The sequence below is a fragment of the Phaethon lepturus genome, unplaced genomic scaffold (genome assembly GCF_000687285.1).
Source record: "Phaethon lepturus isolate BGI_N335 unplaced genomic scaffold, ASM68728v1 scaffold54983, whole genome shotgun sequence".
Taxonomy (NCBI): domain Eukaryota; kingdom Metazoa; phylum Chordata; class Aves; order Phaethontiformes; family Phaethontidae; genus Phaethon; species Phaethon lepturus.
The window spans coordinates 1,031-26,986 of record NW_010530891.1 but is presented as its reverse complement, the minus strand read 5'-3'; the positions used below and the strand labels follow the sequence as shown (position 1 = coordinate 26,986).

Sequence of the window (25,956 nt, the reverse complement as noted above, 5' to 3'; positions counted from 1 at the left end):
AAACAGATGCTTCACAGTGTCATAACTCAGGAAATGTCCAGTGTAAACACTTTTTTCCTGAGTAGTCATCTCGTCTAATAAACTAGAATAAGAAATTAATTCAAGAGAGAGGAACACATTAAAAAAATGGGGATCTTAAATTTCTCCTACAGTGGAAAAAAAAAAAAAATCATCATTTTCCCCTGGCTTTTAACTCCCAAGAGCAGGGATCACTTGAGACAAAACTAACCTTCATTTTTAAGTAATTGTTTTAATTCAAAGTTACTGCTCTAAGAAGGAGAGATTCAACTCAATTTGAACATGAATGTTTAGCCAGTTATCTAAAATTGCTAAGCAACAATTTTGTTAAATTTAAAGGGCTCCCAATTCAGGAACAAAAATAGAAGTCTATTCAAATGCACTCCAGAGTAGGTGAATATTCAGAGGGAAAAAACAACATTCAGCGTTATTGAATTAGGCGGCAGATTCCAAACAAATTAGTTTTAATCTCTATTTTCATTTTGCTACTGATTTCCCAGTAAAATATCCTCTGGCAGGAGAAAACATACACAAAAGTCTCATAAAAGCAGCCTGGTGAAGAAGTGTTAAAAATGCAGCCTGGAATAGAAAGCAAATTTGACTCTCCATTGGGGCACTGTCATCAGCTCCGCTTGCCCCACACACCGCACACAACAAGACCCTCAGCCATCCTGATGGGTTGGTCACATTAGTGCTGGACACCTCTAGGTTTGGCAACAACAACTGGGTAACTCCTGACAACCTTCCAGCCATCAGTAAGGAAAGTTGGTTGATCTATACCAGCGGTTTTTTGTCACATAACTCTTTTTGATGGAGAACAGTGTCAGATGTAGAGTAAGCCAATGAGTACTTCCCACCTGGAGTTTTTTTAATCAAAATGGGGAACTCCAAGGAAGTTCCGTGTTCAGGTCAAAATGCTTCTCAAACCTCCCTGTATCTGCATAAATTGGTCTGGAAATCTCATTAAAACACGTTTTCCAAGAGGGAAATAGTACTCACTTTCCCAGTTCCTGGCTACAGCCATTAGTCAAACAAAAACGACGAACAAAAAAACTTGGTTGTACTTCGTAAAGGATCAGGGGAGGATAACAAATCCTACACCAACTCTTTTCTTTCTTGGAACTAAACATCTTAGATCCTTGGTAGAAAGGAGCGGGTGGGGAGGGTCACAATGCATGCTGGATTGATAAGCACCCCTGAAACAGTGATTTCACTGATTTGACAATATCCCCTATCTCCGACAGGAGACTAGATGCCCTCAAATTCAGTCTCGAGGTTCCATGTGGGAACTCATGACCTGAAGAAGTACAGTTAAAATGAAGGGCTGCTTCCAACTGCTTCGAGACAGTCTCCATGATATGACCCTCTATGACCCAGTTGTGCCAATCTACTCCTGTGAAGAGTAGTCCCGCTGGGATAAGCTGCAGGTTCAAAATGATGAAATTGTTTGCATCTTGATTATTGATTGGGATATCACCATCACAGTTTTTTTCTTTCAGGTCTGGATTCATAAGGAAAAAGTTCCACAGTTTTTCCACAGAAAAAATTCCCAGCACAGGGAATGAGATGTTATAACCCAGAAAATTACAGGAGTGCAACACTACTGTAACTATTACTAATAGCAATGTTTACAGCATCATACTGAATACCAACAAGAAAAAGACACACATTTTCTGGTTTTGCTTTAGATATGGATACTTATGTACACAGCCAGAAAGAAATATATACCTTTCTAAAGGTTAGCTTGTAACCACTGATGCAACTGGAAGTATTTAGTACAGCATCACACAGAAGTGTGTGACCTGGCTTTCCACAAAAGGTAGAACCCATCTCGACATCACCGTCAGATACCACTCGCCTTTCACTTAACATTTGCCATAGCAAGGAAATCGCTCTGCCTGCCCTCTCGCAATGGAAAAAGAAAGTAATAATTTCCCTTACTAACATCACTTAATTCTAACCTTTACCAAATTCCATGCTAACTCAGCTGCCTATTCCAGAATTTCTGTCTCAGGAAACACAATGGTGTAATGCCCCATTACTGTTCCTCTGTTCAGAATTAGGGAAACACTCCCTGAGTAGTAAAGCTGATATCCTTCAATGGGGAAGGATATATACTCAAATCAATCTATGTGCAAGATGGTGAGAAAATACTGTATCTGATTAATGCATAATGTATGTTTCTACATGCTTTTCTATTTCAAAGATCAACAGGATCCCACTGGGCGCGTATGCCTTCATTATTCTGCATGGTACATGTCCAAGTTACACTATTCAGCTTAAGTGTTGAATGCACCTGGCAGCAGTATGTACAGCCTCTTGCCACAGTCAGACGTATAACTACAGACACACAGACACACGAACCTGAACAGAGGATCAGATCTCCCTTGTATTGTTTGGCACAAGCTGTGTCATTCCATTACTCCAATTAGTGCTTATGCCAGAATAAACAAAACAAAAATATTGCAACGCTGGGAGCTGGGAAGTAGTTTGAATGACTGCAGAATAGTATCACTGGTCACAACCTAAAATAAGCTACACATCCCTCCCTGAAAACTTTTTTTAAACTTTCTCATGCTAATTTTGGCCTTTTAAAATAAGCAGTCATCCTTAATCAATCTGAATCAGCCATTTATACTGTAAAAGGATTACACGCTTCCTTTTTCCATCACTAATGCATGTTATGCATAACTGATTATCAGTGGAAAGTAGCGTAGAACTTTTTACACAAAGTTTAAGATTAAGAGAGGAACTTGATCCCTCCATAGACAGTGATGCAACTGCAGGACCATTGATTCAGAACTCACAAACTGTATTAGATGCATTGCCAACAGTGGAAACTACTCAGTGGCAGTGCATGGAAGTGGCACCAGGAGGTACTCTGGAATGGCCAGGCATACCGAATTGCTTCGAAGAAAGACAGGCTTGTATTTAGCAGCTGCAGCCAGCAGATTAATGGAGCAGGTTTTGTGCTTCCTCTGTCAAGAATCTGCTGCAGCTCCAAAGGACTGTCTGATCACTTCTACAGACAGATTGTAAGAGCTATGGAAAAGCAGAGGATACGAGAAAATGGACTGGAAACAGGCTGATCAGCTTTGCTAGATTAAAACCAACACCAATTTAGATTAAGATTGCTTCTCCGAACCACCAGCATGGATTTGTGAAAAGAGAAGGAGCTGGCTGTAATTTCTCTGTGTAAGAACGTATTTGCAGGCTGATTGTTCCAGAGAGCTTTTGAAACATTCTTTGATAGGGTACAAGCTGCAAAACACAGAGGCTTTTGGAAAAATTCTCTCTCCTGAACAATACTCAGGTAAATAACTCAAGTCAAAGGTAATTTAGCACCAGAGATATGTACAGGCCATTAATTGAAAGGGATAGTACCTAAGCAATTTGTTTTTGTGTAGATGCTTCAAAGCTTCAAGCTGTTATTTTAATTGCTCCTTTAAAACATTAAAATCCCAGAGAATAAAACCATCTTTCCTCCTTGCTAGCATGGGGCAGATTTTCCAATGTGCAAATCATGTTTGTCAGAGATACTCCCCCAAAGACTCTTTTTTCCCCTACTTCTTTCTCACTCTCTCCTCTCCCTTTCACATGTGTTTTAAAAAACAAATGCTTATACTAAAGAAGCCAGGCCCTCCTGCCAACCACAAGCTTCCATCCCACTCCCATCCTCTCCCATAATATGTCACCTTGTTCTTGTGAAAAATGGTACATTCTCTACAGCGCGGATCGGCATGCTGTAGGAAGAGGAAGGCAGCTTTGAAGCATGCGGCACGCTGGAAATAGTGACGTACCCAGCTCAAAAGCAGATGACAGAGCTGTTGAAACAAAGCTGCTATGTTCATGAGGGAACAACCCGTTTGTTTGGGTTTAAGTATTTGCTTCTTGTCTAACATTTATTTTCCACGTTGGGAGATTTCTGAACTCTTGGTTTGAGTTGAGGAAGAAATAAGCTTCTCAAAGCTCATTCAGTATATCTGCAAAGAATATAAAAAATACAGAGCATACAAGATCTATTTAGGTGTTAAATGTAAGTTTTTGTCAAAAAAATCTCCTTGAAGCCCATGTTCAGTAGAACTGTTTCAAAATAAAATGATCAATTTAACTATTTTTCTTCACATTGTGTTAGATATTCTTAGCAGAGAAGAAATTTGTATGTTTGCTAAGCTTATGTAAGTACTTGTAAATAATTTATTCATTATTTACAAAAACAACACATAATTATTTTACTAATTTGGCTTCATCCATACAACTATTCAGAGATTTTAAGTAAAGCTTGAATCTCTTCTAGTCACACAGAGCACCTTCATAGTTTATGAATATTAACAAGTATGAGGACCTGCATGCAGAGCAAGCGGTTTCAGTAAATGAACACCAAAAGCTGCTTTTTCTTTAAAAATCAGCACACAATATCTTACTTACCCTGTGATAGTGCTCTGATTCTGTGCACAACAGACATAAATAAAATTTAAGAAGAAAAAAAAGCAGTAACATGTTTGAAAGAATTGTACAGAGGTAAACCAGGAAAATTTGCAAGTTCTACAAAACACAGATGAAATAAATACTTTACCATAAAAATTGCTTTTATCTTGTGCTAGGGGTTATGTGGGTGCTCTATAGATTATACTGCTGTTATTTGATTCCTGTAACATCTGCAGGATTTTTTTCAGCAAAACTACAAACAATTAGTGAGTATTTTGGCAGGAGGTTCCTCTCCCACATTACCTGTCTCACTCCTTTTTTGGACACTGGCTACGTGACAGTGACTCTCAGAGAAGAGGAGGAAATTGCTCCTGAAGAGATGGGGCTCACTGCAGCTCGCTGGAGTTCCACTTAATGACTACCTACCTCTCATTGCAAAGCTAAAAGAATAGATTACAGGACATTCATTAGGATGAGAATAAGTGTTAACTACAGTTAACGTTCTAATGTTTTTATAGGAACTTTTCCATATGCAGAAGAGTAAGACAGACATTGGAAAAGAGCTGCTAGATAACCTCTTTGTTGCTTATGGAAGCTGTCATGATTCAAGCACAAATCAAGAACTAACTTTCTAGAGGTGTATGAACAGGGGGAAAGAAACAGCTCAAATAACTGATGCCTATGAGCAGGAATATGTTTGTGATTGCTCAAGGCTTATCTACCACTCTGAGAAGCATTAGGTGAACAGAGTGCTAGGAGCAATGACGAAGAGTAATGAGAACATGGTAATTTAGAACAAGTAAAGAATAATTATCCCTATATCAACAATTTGAGTTTGTACTAGTTTACATCCAGGCATGAAAACTGGATGCCATTCCCTCTTCTGGAGAAGGATGCTTGCAAAACTTAGTTCTCCTTGCTTGCTGAAGAATGAGCTTTACTGCAATGAAAGCAAAGCTGTAAGACTGCAGAATAAAGATGACTTTTCACCTGTCCATTTCTATGGGCTAGTATTGTTCTCCTATTTTAGTAAGTTGGGAAAAGAATGAAGGTGTGCAGCAACCTATTAGTGGTGACAGGGCACAACTGCAGCAACCCATGAAACATCCAGCCATCCTTCATATCCCTCAAAAGAGAAAGGGCATGTAAAAGAGGCAACATGCTCTATTAATCCCTACTGTGCATATTATCATTAACGCATGCACCAGACTGTGCATAAGGCACCTGGGGTGCCTTATTTAATTTTCTTTACTTTCACTTTGTATTTCTATTTATCTTTATCATGCTGTTAAAATAAACAAGCAATATGCAAATTTTCTGGAACAGAAGAGACAAACCATGTTTAAGATATGTAAAGATTAATATTCAACTAGACAGAAGGACTAAACAATAGGACAAGTAGTACAGCTCGGCACCATAAAAGCAGCTACCTGTAAAATAACTGAAATTAATGACAACAAACCCAGTAAGTTAAAAAGAACTGCTGAAGAGCACAAAAACCTGAACCTTCCTGGTTCAAAGAAAGTTTCTACATACTGCAGAAGCTCTGCAAGCTGCAGAGCAATGCCATGGTGCCCGGCAGCATCTTTTCAGCAGCTCATAAACTAGTGCAGCATATGGTGTGGTGAGGCAACCCAAGCATGAGCTGTTTTTAGGACCCTGCTAGCCCTACATGTGCACCTAGATAACAAACGAACTCAACAGATGAGGGTGCCCTGAAAACACTATCAAGGTCCTGGAGGCACAGCACTGATCCTCAGAGCACTGGGGATGGAACAGACTGAAAACATTGCCAACATGCACTGCACTCAGGCTGCATCCGAATGGAAAAGGGCACCAATATCTAAAGCAGACCAAAGCACTGTAAAGTCTTTCAACTTTGGCTTCCCATCAAGCCACTTGAAGTCATGAAGGCTGCAAACAAGACCAGCATGGGGAGACTTCCCCCAGTTGCTTATCATAAGATAGCAAAGCCATCACATACCCTGGGAGAGCTGTTCTGCGCCTTGTATACTTACCAGTATATAAATTTATCATTGCATGGTAAGAGCAATTATGAATGTTATGCCCAGCACTCTCCATAGGAGATTATTGAATATTCTTCTGTTTGGTTCTGGTAGAGTGTGTGACTATATGGCTTTCCAATGAGTCTGTTAACCTGCTTGCCTGAAAAGTCAGAACTGGAAGATGGGAAGTTGAGAAGAGCTATGAGATCATACTCTAGGAAACCAAACCAAACCAAACCAAACCAAAATGGCCAGAAGCCAGATGGCTTCAGGGAACAGTGAGAGCAGAAGACTCACAGATGACTCTTACCTCCTAACACTCTCCCACAACCTCCAACTGATTTCAGCTCCTGAACCTGTTCTAATTTGCCAGTCTAGTAACTACTGACTCTCGCTTGCAGGTAGCTGTCCACTATTTGAACCTGGGTAAGTCTCTTCTCTTCACAATGTCCCTCAGCAGAATCTCACAGGCCTTCTATACATTGCACAAAGAACCGCAAATTTGTCTTTGTTTTGAACCTTGGCCTCATGAAATTCAACTGTTGCCTCCTACCTCTGGCATCAGAAAAAGCAACAAATGCCTACTAACTCTTATCTATGACATCCACGATTTTGCAGAACTTTCTTATCAACCTCCACGTCATCTCTCCTCTGAACTTCAAATGCATAGAAGCCATTTCATACTTCTGCTCATCCTTGATTGCAAACTCTCAATGTCCTCTAGTTCTCATCCCCGCACCTCAAACAGGATGTATCGCAACTGTACAGTCTTCAGTACGCATGCAAATACTGGATTTATACTGTGATAGCATAATGGTCTTCTCTGCTTTATTTTCTGTACCCTTCCTAATAACTCCTGATGTTTCCTTTACCTTTTTGGCTCCTGCTGAGCACTAAGATCGCTTAATGGAGCTATTTATTGTAATCCTCAGATCTCAGTCCTGAGTAATAATGTCCAGCACAGAGTCCATCCTTTCAGGTGTAGAGCTGTTTTCCCTCATGTGCATCACTTAGTATTTATCAACACTGAATTTCACCTGCCATTCTATTTATGTTCCACGTAGGAGTATATTAAATGGCACACATCACAACATCTGTGCCAGTGAGGACAAGGACCAGCTGAAAAAAGAAAAGAAGCCATAAATCTCACTACCCACACCTGATTCACTGAGGGTCCCTCCTATGCAATGAATGAGACAGGAGCCCACTGGGAAAAAAATAGTGTTATTTTAAAAAACCACATAATTAAAATAACACATACATGGTAAAGAAATAAAATTATTTGAATTACCCAAATTTGAACTGCAACTCTGCAACTCCACCTCTACCATGATTAATTGCATCAAGTTACAAAACAGGTGATTCAGCAGCTTAAGCTGTGGTTTGTAGACTTGAATTTTCATATTGATTACAGGTGGACAACCTTGCTCCAGCTCAGCCTCCTGAGACTGTTCAGCACACACTTTTCTTGCCATATTTTCTGCAGATCCTTCTTATTGTTTTTTACATCACCCGGGAGAATGAACCTTTATGCAGAACTAGCTCAAACAGCATCACAAAAAAGTACTTAAGAATATTAGGGTGGGGATTTTTTTTCCTTTTTCAACATCCCCATGCTTTGATATTCCTTCAATTGATCACATACTTGTAGATTTTATTTTCTCCCATATTTCAATACTACAAATATTGAAAAACTGTGCTTTTAACAATACAAAACCAGTAATTTTTAACTGAATTGGTCCTAGTGGGAAAAAAAAGTATTTTTTACTCTTACTGCGTTTTTGAAGAATTTGTAAACATACTGGAATTAATTAACACGGTAAAATGTGTCACTGATTCCTTGTTAGTGTCTGATGACAAAGGCAGAGGATATTCACCATTTCAAAAAAATTTACTAAACACATGTTTTGACAGATTCATAAAGTTCCTAGAATTGAACATTACTCTCCTGTTATCATCTTAAGATCACAGGAAGTACACAAGAGTAACAGAAGCACTGATGTTTATCCAGAAATTATTTTGTCATGATGCCTACCCACTCGTCAAGAGAATAACCACAGCTTTAGAAACAGTGGTCACAAAAACCACTGAAATCACTGGTGACAATTTACTGACTTGCATAGAAATTCATGAGTGATTTTGAGACTAGCACCTTCAAAGCTGTTTCTTGACATTCCAACAGTTATGATGGAAAATAGGCAGCTATTAATTTACAGTTGGAGTATCCTTCATCATACATAATCAAAATGAACTGTGGGTTTGACTGTGTCAAGGCAATGTGAAGGTGATTTTGTGGACTTAAAAAAAGTTTATTTGTAATACAACCTATGACAGGACTCAGTTAGTGGAAGATACTAATTTGTCAAAGGGTACACAGCATGACAGCAAGTGAATTCAAAAATCAAGTATTTTAAGTTGCACTAAATACCTCTAGTCAGTCGACAACATAACTGATCTCCAAGGAATACACAGTACACACTTGCAATAACTTAGTTAAGTACAACTGCTCTTATGTATACCAATCTTGGACATAAAAAAGCTCATTTTCAAAATACAATCTTAAATTGTAAGTGAATACAAAAAAATAAAAGCAAGAAAGATATAATCTACGTGTTCAGCAGATTACTTATTAATCTTTCAGTATAGGCTGGACTAGAAATATGAAGGACAGAATACAAGAATTCAACTAACAGATGATGAACTGAAAATGTGTATTGATAAACATAATTCTAAGTCAGCAAGAAAAGCTATAATTGGTTAATAATATGATAGTTCAAAATTTCACGGACTAGTCTGGCAATCTCCTTAGGGTCCACAAAACAAAGGCACAAAGCTCACATGAGTTTCTTGAAGGTATGTGGTATAGTATGCAGTCCTCGTTTGTTACGTTTCATGTTTTGTTCTAAAAAGTATTTCTGAATACATTCTCATCCTTTCCTTCTTTCAGCTAGATATGGTGATGGTTGCTGGCAACTCCCCAGGACAGAGTGGCATATCAACAGCCTAAAAGATGATTTTACTCTTTGGTGACATGAATTGCTTCATCAGCCAAAATCTCCAGACTGCCACAGCAGGAAATGCCACAGGGTGGATGTACCTGAACAGTCTGTCTTAAGCTGTTTCAGTCATTCTTATGGATCAATTCCACTTTCAATTAAATTAATTCCATTACAAACGTTTTCATAATGGCCACATAACTGGAAGCCAGGGCTCCAATTATCTGTGAATGCTGTACTGCAATGTGCGCACAAAGGGAAGGATTCCAGACTCAAAACACCAGCAGATTCAAGTGGCTATCAAATCAAACCAAACAAATCAGTGGCTATTTAGGATTCAGATAACTATGTTCTTAAGAAATATTTACTTTTTGAGACCTCAGTATCTTATTGTGAACTGTCTTTTGTACAGCACAGTTCTCTCACCTGGTGGACTCCCATGCCCTGCTGCAGCTGTAGCAATAGCAAAAGCAGAAGCAGGAGAAACTGAACAGTGGCTATTGTCAGCAGTTTGTACTGCAAAGGGAACAGAGAAAAGTTAATAACTTCTACATACTTTTCATATTTTTCAACAGCAATATGTAATTAATACTAACTTAATAATAAATTAATATTTACTTAATAATAAATTAATAATTAAGCAACAGCAATACTTAAAATTTTCATTAGTATTTAAACTTTGTGAACATTTTAAGTTTTCATTGCCAGACCACTTTATGTTAATGAAAATAAAAATGTCATAATCATACTTGTGATTTAAGTTTTATTTCCAAGTCGTTATAATTAATGTTGCTATGGAAAACAAAGTCTAAGACACTGTCAAAGTGAGGAACAACCAGTAACCAAAGGGAAAAAGAAAAAAATTACAAAAACAAAGGTGTAGAAAATTAACTTAAACAAAAAATCATGTTAGAGAACTAAGTATAATAACCAACTTCTGATAACTAGATTCATATATTTTCCCAGGTCTCTGCCTAGCATGAATACAGTTTTTCACAGTTTATCAAACTTTCTCTATAGGGAGTACTGTGAGCATTGCTTCTGAGTAGTACTCAAGAGTCTGTTCCCCAGTTTCCAACTCCCAAAACTTGCCATCTCACCTTAAACGTGCCGAATAACAGAATATTACTACTGGTTTAAAATTAAAGTGTCTCAGCAACTTATTAACAGTTGAGAAGACTCTGCTCTGGTTTTTTTTTGTTTTAGTCCAGGCATGAAATAAATGCCTAGAAATCAGGCTTGCATGAGATGGCAGCATCTCATGTTGAGCGTTCACGGACGTAGCTCACTACTCTGATGACGATTTTCAAAGAGCCACGTGAGAGCTATTTGGGGAGCTCCAGCTCTCACTTTTCCTCTTCAATTGAGTAGTTTATTCAAATTTTGGAATGAATAATGTGACACCATCTGTAAATGTTCAGTGCTATACAAAGAAACAGACACAGTCACTCCCCATTGACAATAATGGATGTTGTGCGTTTCATTGATTACATACGGTGCCCAAAATATGTCCCCTTAGTAGCTGAAAAAATCTGTCAAGTTCTTGAGGGTTTTATGAGAATAGGACTGATTCAATATTAGTCCTGAACTTGGGCACATCCTGCTTGAGCTATTTAAGAACATTTCATCATACCGAAGTCCCAATATGCTTCCAAGTCTCTTGTTTTGCTATACAAATTAACCATCATAAATCACATTATAACAGATTTTTTTTAGTACCTGAGAAATAAGGAAAGCATAAGCAAAAGACATTATGCAAACATTATCCTTTTCTAATATCCTGCAAAGTTTACAGCTACAGTATTTTAACTCTTTGAAGTGACAGATAGAGGCAACAAACACCAGGTTCTTACCTCCTGGTTGACGATAGCGGAGATGACGTGGTGTCGAAGGGGATCTACATGGGGAAACCTCTGTGCTATCCATTGCTGAGCTGCTTTCAGGAATTGTCCGGTCCACTGACACAGACTCTAGAACTGCTGCTTTAAAAGAGAATAAATGTTAATACTGGGATGATAATTCATAATTTACTAGTCTTTAATGTATATTCTATTCTATTCTATTCTATTCCATTCTATTCTGTTCTGTTCTGTTCTGTTCTACTCTGTTCTACTCTATTCTATTTTATATTACAAAACTAAATATATAATAAGTCATATTAATTCTTGTATCAAATGTTATGTTACAATGTATTATATTGTATTGTATTAATGTATTTATAAAGTATAAGTACAAAGTTCTTTGAAAATATCAAGAGTCTATAGGGAACTATGCTATGGGGCTTTAAGAGATGCTTTTTTAAAGCACAGGGTATAGTTAGATTAGTTTGTCTTAGGTAATGGAGTGCCTCTGCAGAGATACAGAGTATGTGGGTGATTCAGGACTCTCAGTTTACAAACACCAAAAGACAGAAAGTCTGCAAATTATCAACTTTGAACAATGTGAATTGTACCGCCGTGATAAAAAAGAACATGTACATCAAAGAGGGCTTCACTGTAAGATAATGTTTAAAAAATGGCCATTAATAGCACTTAATACCAGTGTTTCAATACCAACCTAATACCACTAAATACCATCTGACACAAAAAAAAGTTTATGTTTAAGCTACGGTTTATAGTTGTTTTAAACAGTACTGCTTCTGGAACTTGCCAGGAAACTTTGGCATTAAGAAGACTCAGCAATAATTATCCTCTGGATAGAGTTAAAGGACTGGGAAAGTTTTGCCCCAACAACATAACCACACAAAAGCTCATAAATAAAGAACTTGGTGAAGACCAGCAAGTTGTCAGTTTTAAAAATAGTTTGGATAAGACTGCACTTTAAGTCTGCAGAACATCCAGTGAAACGCATATTTAATAAGGATACTTGAACTCATAGGTTTTATATGAGCTAGGGAAAATAATCCTTCTTGGATAACTATGTGTAGTCAAAAACTGACCAATAAAATGGCCAAACAGCACTGGAGAGCAGACTGTGGAGAAGTTCTTCTATCAGAAGAATAAAAAAGGAATGGCAGAAATGCTACTTCAGAAATAAGGGAAAACAAGCTGATAAAATATATCCTACATTTGCAGCATAAGTATTGTATATATAAAAATATATATAAACAAAAACATTGGAAAACAAGAACTTTGAAAGCAAACAACAACTTTGGAAGCAGGAGAAGAAGGTGGAAAATCCAAGATGTAAATGGACAACATTCAAGGAGAACAACCACCACCATATATTATTATATGTCCTGGGGAATAGAATTGGTACACTTATATTGGGTTTAGAGTAAGCCATAGTTGTTTTCTTGGAAATCTGTCAGTACCAGCGCAACCACATTCACTGTAATGGGGTGGTGGCTCCTGATTAAGTCAAATTGGTCTCCTTTACTCAGAAAACTTCAGAAACAAACGCATTACACATGACAGGAAACGTGCAGATGAGCATTTTGTAGTTCTCCTACTACTCATTTCTAGTGTCCTTGTGAAATTTCTTTTTAAACTTACTCCTCTTCTTCAACATGCTATATGCAGCTGGGTGACAAAAGGACTTTCCCCAGCAGAGCAGAGCTATCTAGCTGCAAATCCCTCCAAGCTGAGTGCACACTGTTCAGCAGAAAATCCCCAGAGGGACTGGAGACACTGCACAGACAGCAATTTAGCATTTATATGAGGTTCTTGCCATTTCCCAATGTTCCTTACACTGCCCAGATGAAAATGCCAGCTTTAACAGACTGGAAAGAAAAATCTGAATACCTCCCCAACAATGCCTAGCGCTAACACTAGGTCAGAATAACCTATTCTTTACTAGTTTACAGTGTATAGCAAAAAACGTTACCCTTAAGACTGCAGTTACTTGTGGACAATTCATTTTAATGCATGGCCTATATTTTGGGACATGCTGTGGTATATGAATGTGGTTACACTAGTGCAAAAGAAGAATTTGCCCAATGATACATAATAAATACTGTATTTTATATACATATATATAGCCTGTTATGTTATTCATGTAAAAACAGCCAGCATACAGAAATAGAATGATTAAGTATAACAGCCAACCAGCATTTTATGAAAGTTTAAAGCATGGGTAACCATAGACTCCTATAATGCTAAGGTGGCTAACTGGTCTGTTAGAAAGATTTTTTGTTAAACAATAGACTACACTCCGTAAAAACAATCCCTCTGCATAATACATTGAATTTCTTACCAGTGTATTTATTTCAACTCATCAGTAAGGAGTAGACAAAATGCTTCAATCATGTTTTTCTTAATTTATGTTTGGTAATTTTTTTCTTCTTTCCTTTTGGGTTATACCAATTTTCATCATTATAGCACTTGCAAGTAAAGTTGAGCTACATTTTGCTCAGATTTACAGTTCAAATTCCTCAGACAGTAAGTCAGGACACGTAAGACCATTTCTAAACATGAATTTTAGGAATAAAATAGCTTTATTAAATTTCCTTACCTTCTGTTTAACATAACAATACAAAAAATTACTATATATTTCTATTCTAATTCAGAAGATCATCCCTCCATCCCCAAAGAGCAATGAGAAATAAGTGCAGCATTGTCATCCTATGAGGTTAGAGCTACTTTATTGCTTTGCCACCTATAAATACAATGATAGTATTCTAAATGCCCACAGTGAGGTTTTCATCAAATAACTTTAACCCTCTCAAAGTAATACCTATTCCAAGGTGCCTTACACAATTCATAGAGGAAAACGGGCATTTGCAGGGGAGCAATTAATCTATATCTAGGCATCTAGCTTCTGGATGGCTAATAGTCAGGTGGTATGAATCTCATCAATGTACCAAGTGCATCACATAAATTAAAGTGACGAAATATTTCTGGAAACCTCTGTTATGTAAACATGTTAAAGTTGTTAGGTCTTTACATTCCTGTTTCTTTTTATCTTGGTGTTTTACTTCCTGTAGTAATCAGCAGCAATATGATAAAAGTCAAGCCTACCTTAGAGATCACCCTATTTATCAAAAGTAACATTCAGTATTCTGTGGGTATGTAATACCTCTTCGAATGCTTCTCCTCAGCTTGTTACAGAGGTCAACACGAGGGTTCTCCAAACTGTCTTCTATGGAGCCAGGGCTTTGCTCAGGAGAGATGGGCCCTTTGCTGAGGTCCAGTGGTACTTTGCTACCTGTTGGTGGCGGGGAAGTGGCTGGGCTGTAGGTCGAGGTAGGACTGCTCACCACAGATGAAGTAGAGAGGTCAAGGGCACCAATCCTTGAATTCAGTGGTGAAGTCAACGACAGTTTTCGGGTTCTGACAGGTGAGGATGTTCTGGAGAGTGACAATGGAGGAGGAGAAGAAAACTTGCGACAGAGATGCGGTGACTTCCCATCAGCCAGGTACTCTCCTCTGCTGTTTTGACTGGTAGCAAAGAATAACTCCAAAGACCTGAAAATGATAAACAAAAAAAGCAACAGATGATAAATGCCTAACAGAATTAAATGAAAACACTTACAAATTTTGTGCAAATCTGCATGGCACTGCAAAATCTGTATGACACTTAGTCCTCAGAGCCTGGGCAGAAAGTTGAGATAGACTTACCTAAAAACATACGTCCTATTTACAAAGGAAGAACTTTATTCTGAGATTATTTATATAACAGAAAACCACAATAAAGGGAACTAATAATGATGGTGCCATGGTAATTCCTTAAGAATTATGGAATACTCACCTGACAGGGATGGAAGTGAATGGCCGTCTGTATATGTCTGAAAGTTTTTCCAGCACAACAGCTGCAGTAGTAAATATGCGGTAAGTATGTAGGAAAGTATTCAGAAAATCAATACTTAGAAATCGCAGGTCTGTTAGACGCTCCAAAAGACGCTCGACACTTGCATAACGGATTTGGGGTACTTTGCAGGAATTTAATGTTTTGCTGAAGCAGATATCAATGTCATCTCTGTGAAGGCGAGCATCAGATCTACAAAAAAATTAAATTTAAAACATTTTACCAAAGAGGAAGAGTGATTATGGTACAGTAGTGGTATCACTTTAGCTGCTCCAGTCAACATGGAAGCAGCAAATATATATGCATTCTAGTATTTCACCAACACAGGAAAACTCTTGATCTGTGGTGATACCTGCTTCCATTCAGTTATATTTTATGCTCTAACTAATGGAATTTAAATTTTCTTTTTGGTGAATAATTAATTTAGTTTTCAAAGCCTAAGAAACCATTAATGATGTTTAAATTTCTGAAATGGAACAGAATTGTCCCCTCTTGTCTTTCAGCCTGTTGTGGCCTGTAGTCCGATATTGCTAGAAGCTCACTATAGATTAATAGTAGACTGATTGCAATTTTTTCCCCTGGGATCTGGCTTTATCTAAAATAAACTAATGGACTCTAGCAAAAGACAGCAAAATTAACGCCTTAGCTAAGGTTAAGGCTCACCTGCAAGGTTACACCTGCCCTCAAGATTCAAGAATTACTTTTTTTTTTAAAAAAGGAAAAGGGAACAGCATGAAACATCTTGTATTTCAAAGAAGAAACCATGAAGAGGCTTTGTTTCAGTGAAAAAAACTTGGATTATTTTTTGTTTGGACATCAAAACAAAAACCATTTACATAACCTTACTCATGTTTTTTCCAAATTCAGCTTTGCTTCATTTCATCTAGTTGAAGACAATAAAATGCATCCTTTCCAGGGATCAAAGGTATATGCCCTAACAGTGTATTCTGAGATGTTACCTCTATTTCATTTCTAAACATATACCAAGAGAGGAGAGGCAGTAACTACAAAAGAGGCATCTGAGAAACCTTCATGTGTGGAGTACACGCTAGAGAGAGATACGGCCTAGTGACAGGTAACAGTAAGAAAGGACATACTTATATTCTTACCCTTATGTTCTATTCCTTATTATTTATATTGAATAATAGTGGGTAAAACTCATGTAAATACTGATCTGTAGATGATCCCAGAGGTTAAATAGTATTAGAAATTTGGAATCATGTACTGAAAACTTCTGTCTACAAATAACAACTACTTATTACAATAAATGACTGAAAGAATTCAACAGTGAAGGAAGAAGGTTTATGAATAACAATGTTACCTTGATGTGATAAGTTAAAATTATGACAGAAAGTAATTTTTTCTCAGAAATAAGAGCAAGAAAGAGAAGGAAAATTTTTTCTAATACAACAAAATACCTTGGAAAATGGTACTTGTCTGCAGTCACAAAATTTTGAAGACATTTTAAAATATATTCAATAAAATTATGACTGGCATGACAGAGTAAAGCTAACAGAGAATAAAATTATTCATCTGAAGCATAATTGAAAGCAATTTCACAAATAATAGAAAATCTGAGCTGTGATCCTATGCAGTCCAATACTGTGAATTGAAAGTTCATTTGAGTCATCCCTACCACTTCAATAAAGAGATTTTAAAAGATATGTTTTGGGAAGTAGAATTAATTCCATTCAACAAAACTGTTCAAAAAAAAAAAAAAGGTGGTATTTTCCAAATACACATTTTATTTTGTTAAAACTTTTATTAAAAAAAAACCCCAACAAACTATTTTGTTCACTGGGAAAAAAAATGCTGCACTTACTTGATCATATGTGGCACTGTGACTTTAGAGTTTTCTTCAAACACTATGGTCATTAAACCATTGCACCTTATATTATCAATGCACTGTGAAAATAAACATTGAAAACTGTTAAAATCAAAACACAGGGTAAGGGGACTTACTTCCACACTTTTCTTATCACTGTAAGCTTAAAGCATAGCTTTTACAGGGTATGGACTGATTGGTACAATGTATATTCATAAATGAAAAGCAGTGAAGCAAGAATTATAGTGGACATGCTTTTCTAGTCTTCTGCTTTTGATTTGTACATCTCCAAGTCCAAGCATCTTTACCAGAACAATCGGGGTATTCAGCTCAGCATCCTTTTTTCCACATGACTGAATATTTTGAGTTGGAAATGGAATTTCCTTTGAAGTTCCTTTGAAACTGTATAAAATAAAATATTTCTAGCATTTAGTGAATGAGTGTTAAACTTGAAAAATCAATATTGCAAGAAAGTTAGAATACACAAATGGATACACTAATGCCTTAACCTTTACACTGTGCAAAAAGACCAAAGAGAAATATAAACAGTTTCTAGAAACACACTTGGAAAAGCAAATTCAAGTGGTGCTGTTGTTGCAAAACATAGCTATGAAGATGATATCCAAGGAGTTCCTTGAAAACTCTTGTATAAATGTTTTGGGCTAGATATTAGAAGCTGGAAAGACGCTTCTGGGGCACGGTCACAGCACTTCTATTGCTTTAGAAATTAGAGGCTGTCCCGTGGCCAGTAAAAGTCTATAAACTAGGGGTGCGTAAGCTGTTCTTCAAGCCTCAAAGCAGCTCAGTGCTGGCAGTGCATAGGGGTAGCTTGAAGCCAGTTGTACACCATTATCTTCTGCTTTGTACTTTCGTGTAGTTAAGATACAGGACCACAAGCCTTGCTCATGGAAGTCAGCAGAATCTGCCAGTGGATCAGACTTATATGGTCTGCAACAAGTACCTGTTACCTAACACTACAGAACTCTTGTCTTTGTAATAATTTCCAGTTTTTTTCATGAGGTATGAGAGACAGAGATATATATATAAACATTATTTCTTTATGTCAATAAAAAGGAGTTTCCAGAATTATCATACACATTTACCTTGACTTCAAGAATAAAAATAGTCTGCTGGCTTTGGAACATCTCATAGGAAAATAATGACTGATGTTAGATTGGTCAAACAAGGCCCCTTCAGGTTTAAAATATATCTATGTAGCAATACGTTTAAAATATCATCTATGTAGCTATATGTGTTTTTAAATTCAGGTATTTAAGATTATTTTGAAACTGCAGGTGTTACAATTCACATTATGATTTTATCAAACCATTACCTAAGAGCACTGAGAAAAACACATCTAATAAAAATACATAATTTCCCCCATATGAATTTCAAATGTTGCCAAGAAGCCCTTAGCACCAATCATAAAACAGCCTGAGGTAATTCATCACTGCTATCCTTAGTCTGCATAAGCCTAGCATGTATCACCTCCCCAATAGGTATTATCATTCTAGCTAAGGAATGAGTGTAATGGGGATCTAGGGCCGAAGGAGAACAAGCTCAAACCAGAAGAGAGGAGGCTTCTTCAGCATCAACAAAAAACATGCATTTTTCATAAGAAGTATACGGTTTGTGTGAAAGTAATATAAATTCATTCTCACTAGGAATGTACAGACAAATATTACTTAGAGGTCATATGCATATATAAATTAATAAGATGCAGAATTCTGGACACTAACACTAATGCTATGAATCAACAGCAACTACATGTTTGGTTGGTTTTTTTACTTGCAAACATAGGAGAACACATATTTACTAAAAAACTCCTTTTTAAATGATCCGTTTTTTAGCAGAGTTCCTATGGTCTCCTTGAGGGTTGTAGCCAGGGTTAAGAAGAACAAAACGTTTCTGAGCAGGTGATTCAGTAATTTTTTATGACAAGGTTCCTGCTGGCAATGGGCTTAGTCAGAAATACAATTTAGTTTTCAAGACATGAGTGGTGTCAAAATGGTTTAGAAGTTCTCGTGCATTATCCAAATTTTCACCCCAAATTTTCTTTGTCCAGCAGAAGACAGATAGCTAGCTTCTGGTGTTACTTTCTTGCTTTCTTGACCATAAGCACTGTCAACTGATGCAACTGTTATTTGTAAACAGCGATACCAATTTGCACCCCAAATATCTGTGCAGTCTGCACAGCATCTTGCGCCCCTTCTTGCTCCTTTTTTCTTTTCTTGTTGCTTATCCCCTCAGCATCTCTGGCCTCCCTTCCTTTGTAAGGCTGGAGAAGCTTTTTCAGCCTCACAATGCTAACAGATCTCTGTTCTCTCAGATTTTCACTTGTAAGCTGCTGTCAGTTGTTGGCCCTCTATCTCTTCCAAATACCCCTGTCTTCCCTTCCTCAAGGAGGGATCAATGGAGAAACCCTTCTTACTGTTCTTTCCTTGCAGCCTGGCCCAGCCTTTGCTCTCTCAGCTGTAGGCAGCTAGTCACGTTTACCTCTGCCTTGCTAAGACACTTCCAAGCTTTGTAGGCATGCAGCTCTCAAGTCAGTTGTGGAGCTCTTCAGCTCCTTCCAGAACACCACAGTAGTGTGGTTTGGAGGTGGAATGGTTTGGAGAAGACCTGACCTGAGGCAGATCCAAACTCTGGTCTGTAGTCTACAGGGACCACAGATCACTTTCTCACTTAAATTCGCTATTATTCAGGCTAAGAATGGACTTATTCCTGGGTGTCTCATGTTCCAGGCCAGTTCTCAAATGGGCTTTCCTCCCCAGCAAAGAACCGCAATATGTTTACGTGTCAATGGCACAACATAATTCACTGAAAATCTGTTTTGTAAAAAATTCTCCAGCCAGGTCTGTCTGTAATGTATGTATGTACTCAGCTGCACTGAGACCAACGTTCTCAGCTCATACCGTATTTTCAGATTTTTACCTCCATATTTTTGTTCCTTTAAAAAAATTAGTCCAGAAGAAAGTAACTCAGAAATTTCTATGCATTTTCATGATAATTCATCTGCAGATGTTGCCAGCAATGGTAGCATCTTTAGAAATCCATTAAATTCCACACTGATATTTGTCTAATCAACTATTTCTCTTGAAATTAACAGTGGCGAGGACTCAAATTCAGAACTATGAGAAAACTACATACTTGGTTGCATACATAAACAAAATTGCAATAGCCTAAATTCAGATCTGGTTAGTTGAAAGTTCAGATTTTTCATAGTGCATTCCACTTCTTTCCCCAAATAGATTCTGATAGAAGTTTGTCTACTATGTTCTTAGCCAAAAGCACTAAAAAACAAATTACTCCTGACAAAGTATTTGAAAACACCATTTTTCTTCATTCACAATAAAGACAGTTCCTGCACACTGTCAGAATGCTCAGTAATTATTTGTAATGGTTTTTTAGTATTCTTTTTGGTGGAAAAGAGAGTTTATCTCATTTTCTCACTGCATGAGATACGATATTGATGTGATATGGTATTATTTTCACTCTCAGGATTCTCAGGTGCTTTTTGATCTGTATGAAAGTTATGAACAAACAAGTACTACCTTCTTAAGTTAAAATACATAGCTGGATGGGCTCTCCTTAGACATAAAAATGACTACCATTAGTATTATGTCTGTCAGCTGGCAATTTGTATTTTATATCCCATCTCTCATCGAGAAACATATTTCACTGATGACTTAAATGCAAAGACAGAAGTTTGAGGCAAAAAGGTAACACTGAGTATTTTTCATATACATCACAGCAAATCAGCCCTCAAGATTCCTCTCTTGGTTTATTTTTTAGTAATACAGAATAAACTAAGATCTCAATACAAACAGGACAAAGAATGCTTTAAGCTACCTGACTTATATCACTTGTCCATGCAGCTTTCTCCTGTCGTGATGGGGCTAAAAGGACAACAGTAAATGGAGGAGCATCTGTAGGTTCAACTACAAGCTTGAAATCAAGATGTCCAAACACTTGTCCAGAACCTTTTGCTTTACAGCCAGAGGAGGGGAGGAAAAGTAAAAATGTAAGATTTCAGACTATAAAACAAAGAAAATAATTTAATATAAAATTTAATATAAAATGGAAGTTAGTTGACAACATCTCTCTGACAAAGAGCAAATCCCACTGGGGATCCAAACTTGACTTTGTTTTTCACATACACCAAATACAAAAAAAGTTAGAAACATGCAATAACAGGAGTCACTATAAATTACTCTTAAGGATAACACGTAAGGCTAAAGTCCTTCTAATACTTCTATACTGATATTGATACATGATGTATCAATCTGATATATGATATCAGATCAGCATACTAGAAGTATCACTGAAATTAATGAAACTACTTTCACAATTGAAGTGCAAAACTTGTCTCACAGTGCAGGATGGAAGTCAAAATGACTAACAACAAAATCAGCTTGGGAATGTGTTTTGTTATTTCATTTGTCCAAGATAAAAACCTTCCATTAATTCTGCCAACTCAGCCAAGCCCCATGTATTTAAGAAACACAATTATCTGCTGCTTCTTTTAAGGCATATTTTTTTAGTTCCGAGATCCTCGGGGGGACTTGTATACAAAAGTCAGCAAATAACTTGTCACATTTCTTCAGCCAGTCTACTTGAATATCCTATGTGGGATGTCAGCAGCAAGAACAAACATAACAAAACAAAATCATCATCCAAGCCAGCATGCCCATTGCTAAAACATCTATTCTGCTGAATCAGTTTAATGCTGTATTCCTCTGGTTTCATGAAAGGGGAGAACATATCAATTTGCTGTTATGAAAAATAAACAAAGGATACCAATTTTAAGAAACTAGAAACTGTAATTACTACAAACAGCTGAATGTAACTTACAATCATCATCACTTGCATCTGTCTCCTCGATCAGTGTGCACTCTATTAAAGACAGAACACCTCCTGTCTGTGAAAACAAAGCACATTTTTCACAAATTTTGACATTTGTTCCCATTTGTCATTATAGTTATTTTAAAACTTTGATATACCTTACTCTAAAATTTTACTTTACTCAGAGCTCTTAGGAAGACACATTCATTCCATGATGCACATTTTTCCTCAAGAACTAAACCCAGGCAGATTAAATATAATGTTTTTCTTAATCCAACAAATCAATAATATACTCAAACGTACAAAATTTCTTTAATTTTTACCATACTATAATTTATCTCACTTACATACTTGTTCACAAGTTTCAAAAAATGTAACTAGAATTTCATGTTCTCCTGCATTTAAATCAAATACATGCAAGATATTTTTTTAAGGTTCTGTTATACTCTATTTACTTTGCAAAATACTTGAACTATTTAAGAGGTGCAAAGTGAGACAGCATATGAACAGTCTTAATAATCTCCCAGAAATGTCTTTGTCAAAATTCTATTCAACATAATCCACTCTGTAAACTATCAAGATCTCTTTATTCACAAGCCAACAATACAAAAGCCTGGTACTCAACAAATAGAACTAGTGTGCTCTTGGAAGAGCTTTCAGTTTAAGAGAATGTGCTATTCAGGAAAACAGAATTGACTTTTAAAACTAATTTTATTAGAGCTCTGGAAAATACTCTTTGGTAATTCTACGGGGTCCGATTTATACACTAAGAACTGACTTACATTCAGTGCTAGCTTACACAAACAGACAGACCAATGTCTTGTTTCTAACACCCAGCTTATTAAAATTACATGGTTCTATTAAAAAAATTGTACTTAGTAAGAACTTTGGCTGAATTCTGTTATTTGCAGTGAGAACACAAAATAGTTAACTACTGTGCATCACCTGACTTCTGTTTGTACCAACACATGCAAATATCAGGTTAAAGTAATAAAATAATAAAATATTGAAATTTCACTGAAGCTGTGTTTTCATTTTGTAAATTGAGTTATATTTTAAAGTCTATACCTTGAGAAGATGCAGTTTTCCTCCTGAACTTCTTGTGCAAATTAAAAAATGTTTTGTAAATAAGAAGCACTGCCTTTCTCCTTCTTTCTTCAAAGATAATGATCCCAGACGAACTTTACTAAGTTTTCCCCTCTCAACTGAAGGGACCTGAATAAGGGAACCTGATAATAAACATGCAAAATTTATTGTACTATAGTAATATTTAGTAGGCAGCCTTTGAAGTGTTAATGCATTGAATAGTATGATTTAATTAATGAGATTTTTCATTCTAGTAAGTATCAACATATATCAGCATCTGTTTTAAACACAAGTCGATGATCTTTTTTTGCATAAATTCACTTTGTTTTTTAGGATAAATAGACTCAAGCAAGTACAGTCTAGACTAGTACTTACGTACATGGTAGGATCAGATCTTGGGCAAATTCTTATGCAATTTAAACACACTAACAGCATATTGATCAGAAAATGAAGCTGAACAGCAAGCTGCAGTTTTGGCAGCTGCTAGACTTGCAAAAGATTCATTACTTACAAGCCAAAGAGACAGGATGAAAAAAACAGGTTTTGAAGGAAAAAAGTTTGTGTATGTGTGTGCCTGTGTGCAAGAGAGATGGAAATGAAGCACATATCTTATGCTGCATAATTTTCAGTGCTCCACAGCTCATGTAAAAGGTGTTACCAGTAAAACACTTCTGAACTAAACTGAACCTGGTTACGTAAGTCTGAGTTTGTGCTCTGCAGAACTCCAGACTGGGGACAGCTTTGATCCTCTGCTATTTCACACCTCAAAACCAGTTTCTGACCAACTTTTCCAGATTGACATCACCACGTGTATCACTTCCAAATTTGGATCCGGAGATAAATTTGGTGGTGATTATTTCAAAAGGGAAGATTTTATGATACAACTTGCTGTTACCAGACAGGGCAGCCTGGAGACCTCCTAATCGCATTCCCACACATCTATCCTTACTATCACCCTCACACTGGCCCTCATCTTATTCCAACATTAGCTAGCTAATAGAGCTAAACCAGCAGGAAACTAATGCTGCAAAGTATCTGACTGACTTAGCTCCCTGATAAGGCTCGCGGCAAGGTCATCACCAGTGATGATGCAAAGTAAGTAGCAGCAGAACAAGGGGATGGATATCAGCCTGCTTCTCTCAGAGGCAACGAGATATTGGACTAGCATAGCTGTATCAAAGCTCAAACTAGTGGCAGTGTCTTGACACAATGCAAGCCTGAAAGAATTGTCCATTAAATACCAGATTAATAATTCTTACTCCACACTGTCAAAAAAAATCTCTTGTTCAAAGTTCATATACACAATCTTAAACTAACAAACGGAGAAATTAAGGTAACTGGGAAAGCCACTGTTTATATACACAACGTTTTTCTACACTAAGCTCCCTCTATACATTTAACTAGCCGTAAGTTATTAATGTGTTTGAAACTTACACCATCTGGCATAGAAAAATATACACCACTAAATTTAGAACAGTATAGCGTTCTTTGACAGCCAATTCACATTTAAACAATGTGATTTGTGTCACTGCCACAAAACTATGGGGTAAACTTGTACTCTAGAAGTTTGCAAAGGTCTGGAACACTTTTAGGCTCACTTAAATTCTGACCAAAACCATAAACACTTATTGGTTGTCGTACATTCCTCTGGACAAAACAGCCTACCTGCCTCAATTGCAAAAGACATCAAGGAGATCATTCTGGTGTGTTGGAATGATGACTTTTCTGTGTTACACTGATTGCCCCTCTGCTTCCATCACAAGGCCAAGGACTGTGTACAAAACAATTCCCAAGCAACTTCCCATCACAAAATTCTGTGTCATTTTTCTCCTGAAATTTCCTCTACACATTTAGGATAATGATTGTCAACCTGTATGTTTTATTTCTGCCTTGCTTCTTGGAACAATACTAGTTATCAATACGATACGCTTACAGATGTAGTTTTACAGATAGCTTTTAATTTTTTCTTTTTATTATTGTATTAGAATGCTTTCAGGAATACCATATTCTGTTCTGCTAAAATAAGCTGTAGGTTAGCTAAAATAAGCTGTAGGTTAAATACTGTTCTTGTATGGAGCAGAAATGTTACTGCTTAATAAAGTAAATCAAAAGAAACGAGATTTTTTAAATGAAGAAAAGGTAGATTGCATTCTCTCTCTCTGATACTCAATAAGAGAAACACATCTCCTATACACGCTGCATGGCTGACACAAAGTAAGGAACTCATGCATTCCAACCAAGCTTTTGTGATTAACAAAACTGGGCATTTGCCTACCATGCATTCTACTACAGATTGCCTCTTAAGGAAAAAAAAGGTCACGACTGGCGAATGTACAGTTGCAATAAGCACGTAAGGCTAATTTTAGGACATTCATTAATAGCATAGGTTGGATGGTCCTTGTAATTTCAGGAATTTTTATCTAGCTACAGACCTAAGCACTTTCAGTATTTCAATACTGCCAGAATAGTCACTCCATTAGCGTTTGCTCAATCCAAGAAATACAAAAGGTGGTTGCTGGGTTTTTCAAAAATATTTTTTAGCTTACATATAACTGTCTGATTTACAAATTCTGTCTGGCTTTATTCATGCTGGAGGGCTTTTAATTTTACTGTAAGCAAGGTCAGACACCGTAAAAGGTTTCTCAGTCAGAGAAGCTGCTAGAGTCTCCATCCTTGGAAACAACAACTGGATATGGTACAGAGCAACCTGCTCAAGCTTATGCTACTTTGAGCAAGTGAGATAGGACTGGATAATTTCCAGAAGTCCCTTCCAACCTCAGCTATTCCATAATTTTACAATTGTGATATATTTATCAGTAGAGGTAAATTCACAGCAGCTGATGGCAGGAACATCAGACAGAGTGTTTGGAGGCATCTAAAGTGCCTCCAGATGCCCAACTGGGTGTGAGCCAATGCTGGATTGCAGACTGAGACTTCCTCTGTTTCCCTTAGAATCCTAAAGAAAATGTTCCCTAATTGTTTGCCATGACTTACACTGTGCCTGACA

General features: G+C 37.0%; 1 protein-coding gene across 1 annotated transcript in view; it reads right to left on the bottom strand.

The window, feature by feature from the left end:
* Positions 1–23,092, bottom strand: part of LOC104618709 (ras-specific guanine nucleotide-releasing factor 2-like) — a gene marked incomplete at both ends in the record, with an annotated part of 46,324 nt that extends 23,232 nt beyond the window's left edge. The window contains 8 exons of the mRNA XM_010284379.1: positions 9,875–9,964; positions 11,302–11,430; positions 14,465–14,853; positions 15,137–15,385; positions 17,016–17,098; positions 20,871–21,007; positions 21,873–21,939; positions 22,932–23,092. Coding sequence (XP_010282681.1) covers positions 9,875–9,964; positions 11,302–11,430; positions 14,465–14,853; positions 15,137–15,385; positions 17,016–17,098; positions 20,871–21,007; positions 21,873–21,939; positions 22,932–23,092 — 1,305 coding nt within the window. The remainder of the gene's footprint in view (positions 1–9,874; positions 9,965–11,301; positions 11,431–14,464; positions 14,854–15,136; positions 15,386–17,015; positions 17,099–20,870; positions 21,008–21,872; positions 21,940–22,931) is intronic.
* Positions 23,093–25,956: the final 2,864 nt, after the last annotated feature.